The 3,275-nt window shown below is 27.4% G+C and overlaps 1 protein-coding gene across 2 annotated transcripts in view; it reads right to left on the bottom strand.

The window, feature by feature from the left end:
• LOC106459202 (U3 small nucleolar RNA-associated protein 18 homolog) overlaps positions 1-3,275 on the bottom strand; it is a 36,185-nt gene that overhangs the window by 10,863 nt on the left and 22,047 nt on the right. For both annotated transcript variants that reach the window (XM_013918802.2, XM_013918801.2), the window contains exon 9: positions 1,209-1,309. In XM_013918802.2, the coding sequence (XP_013774256.1) occupies positions 1,209-1,309 (101 nt within the window). The remainder of the gene's footprint in view (positions 1-1,208; positions 1,310-3,275) is intronic.

The raw sequence follows: 3,275 nt of genomic DNA, 5'->3' as shown, positions 1-3,275 counted from the left end.
ACAAGTTTGATTTTGTGGGAAACTTTGAAAAAAAGATTTTCTCAGTTACCAATAAGGACAAGTTTGATTTTGTGGGCTTATAACATTGTTCAAGTAATGCCATATATGATTTTGATTTATCTTGTTGTACAATATCAAGATGTGCACAGATAGATAATGGAAAAGTATATATCATTAATCACTTGAGTGAACATATTGTACTTCACATATACTGCAACTTTTGAAAATTATACTTCAATCTATTTATAGTTAATACATTATGTTTTGAAATATGTCAATAATAAACAAAAAAACACAATGCTTGTAAGAATTTTCCAACAACGAATAAATCAAAATATATTTTAGTGTTAATGTTTAGTGACAGGTTGTGTAAAATTGCTGTTATTGTATTTTTGATTAATTAATTACTTTAGTGTTGATATATGTCATCTTTATTATATACAAATTCCTAAAATTTTATAAAAGAAAAGAATGAAATGCATTGCCTGAAACAATTACAGTTAATCTTACATGCATTCTTTATCTTGGAAAAACATTTAAAAATTAAGATTAAGTTCATAGCTATTTAGCAGTGTAGTGAAGCAGACTCAGAAAATCTAACAATCAGTAATCCAAGATCTGTCTTAATTAAGAAATCCCAGTAAGAAAGTATTCATTTTAATTAATTTAAACCTTTGATTGTAAATATTATTTTAAGTTACAACAATTTCGACATTTGGTTATTTTTTCTATCAAATATCTTGATTACTTTCTAGGATAATGAAATTAATTATTATAAAATATCAAGAATGCATAATTTGGCAGACATTATCCTAGTATCTTAACGAGTACACCTACCTTTTAAAATAATTTTTAGGAATTTAAGAATAGAGGACCAACTTTTATTATAAAAGAACAGGTTCCTCAAAATAGGCATGAACACAGTTTCTCATATAAAAGGTACATTTATCAGTCATTGCATAATCATCTTATACTATTGTACACCTGAAAATAGATTTTAGTCAACTAAAATGTCACCTCACTGTCTAGAGAGTGAACAGCTTCACAGACTTCTTAAATTTCTTTGCAAAGATACATTTTTTAATTTAAAAAATCAATATGATTATCATGACATGCACATAACCAAATAAACCCTGCACAAAATAAAATAAACTAATAAGCTGTAATCTAATAAACATAACCATGTGGTGTAGTAGTACTGTACTAACCCTTGCTGTCATAAGATGAATATTACCACATCGACCATGGATTACAATATATTTCCCATCTGGTGACATCTCAAATTTCTTTATGCTCATATGGTCCATTCCTGGTAAAAAAAAAGTTAGGAACCTTTATTAATTTTTTTCGTTGGCATAACTAACAAGCAACAAGTTTTCTAAGCCATGCAAATGACCCTGTACTAAAAGTGTGTGTGTAAATAATAACTGAAATATATATTTTTAATTTCTAATATGATCCTGCTTTATTAGTTATTTCCTACATAGCATAAAAAATGCAATGTTGGTTGCTGTATTCATTTAATGTTAACTAGTGGTTGTACATAATAAGATTTTTTTGTTTTGGATACTTGCTCAAAGCTACACAAGAGCTATCTGTGCTGGCCAACCCTAATTTTGAACTATATCCTACATAGTTTCTTTGAAGATATCTTGACCTATCATTGTTACATTAGAAAAATAATACTTTCATAAGTTCTGATGCAACATACACATAACATATAACAAGGTCCTCTTTGATATTTCCTCACTTTAGCAAACAGGATTGAAGTTTTAATAAAATATGTTGGTTATATTTGGTCCAAAGTGACATTCATTACCAAGATCTTTAACATAGAGAATAAACATTTTTATGTAATAAAAAAACAATTCAAGATGATGATTGTTTGTTTAATTAAAAATAACAAAGATAAATAAGGGCTGTCTGCTGTAGCTAACCCTAATTTGGAATGGGTATATCAAAGGGAAGGCACCCACTACTAGTTTTGGGTTACTGTAATCAAATATCAGAATCTGACTGTCACTTTTATAATGTACTTATTTCCCCAGTATGTAGCCCATTTTTACAGCAATTGGATGTGAACCATGGACAGCATGCTAACTATTAGGCCTACCCCAGTCCTAAACATAAAATAAAATATCAAATTTTTCTATAATCAAAAATTATATAAAACAAAATCACAATTAAAATTTCATCTCACTAATCAGCCAATTGCCCAATGAATTCATACAAGAAGCAGTCTAGAAACAGCAGAAAACATCATTAATCAAGTATGTTATGTTTGTATATCCAATATTAACTTTTTTAAAGTACATACACATGTATATGCATTTTCATAAAAAGATTTTCCACATTCACAAACACAATAATAAAGCTTCTGTATCAGAGATGCAGAAAAAATATCTAAACAAAAATTTTAATTTATGATTTCACTCACCATAGGAAAGATCTAATAACTGTAAGAAATGTTCTGCTCTTATTTTCAGAGCAAGATTAAGGTTAATGTGATAAGAATTAAAAACATTGGAACAGGCCATGCACAAAAAGAGATTCTCAGATAATTTCAATATTTCAGATCATTTTCATTTCTGACAAAAACTTTCATTTGGTTTAGAAATACAGTAACAATTCAAATCATAAACCATAACATGTTTTAAAAGGGAATGATTTTTTTTAGGGCTAAAATTGGTAGTTACTGCAACTTTGCAGATTCTATTACACCTTCTACAACTGTATAATGAAACTAATACTGATCAAACAGCATACAAGTTTTATTAAACATCAAACTGCTAATTTATTTATGTAACTTTTTCTACCGGTGATATCTACATATTCTATCATAATGTATAACTTTATGTTTTACTCTATCACAACAGGTGTAAATAACTAAGTAAAACAAAAATTGGATGAAATCACTAATTTTCTATAAAAATACATATGAAACTCCAGCAATTGTTTATGGGATTTACTACATTTTTGACATCATTTCTGTTAATTTTTTAACCCAATGAATACCGGACTACAATTTTTTTTATTAGATAACGTCGCTTTTGTCATATTTTGTTCCAAAAATATAACTAGTGGATGAAATTGTTTCAAATTTGAGAAGAACATTCCTAAAAGTATGTTGTATCAGAAAAATAAAAACATTTAATTCTGATTTTTCCTACTATTTCTAATAAAAAAAAATTTTTTATTTAATGTAGTTATTTGCACTTGCACTCTGAATAGTTCACCTGCAAAGTGATTTTTATATGAAGTATAAAAATACTATT

The sequence above is a fragment of the Limulus polyphemus genome, unplaced genomic scaffold (assembly GCF_000517525.1).
Source record: "Limulus polyphemus unplaced genomic scaffold, Limulus_polyphemus-2.1.2 Scaffold574, whole genome shotgun sequence".
In the NCBI taxonomy this organism is placed as follows: domain Eukaryota; kingdom Metazoa; phylum Arthropoda; class Merostomata; order Xiphosura; family Limulidae; genus Limulus; species Limulus polyphemus.
Note: the sequence above shows the minus strand (reverse complement) of the source record. Positions and strands in the feature narration are given on the sequence as shown.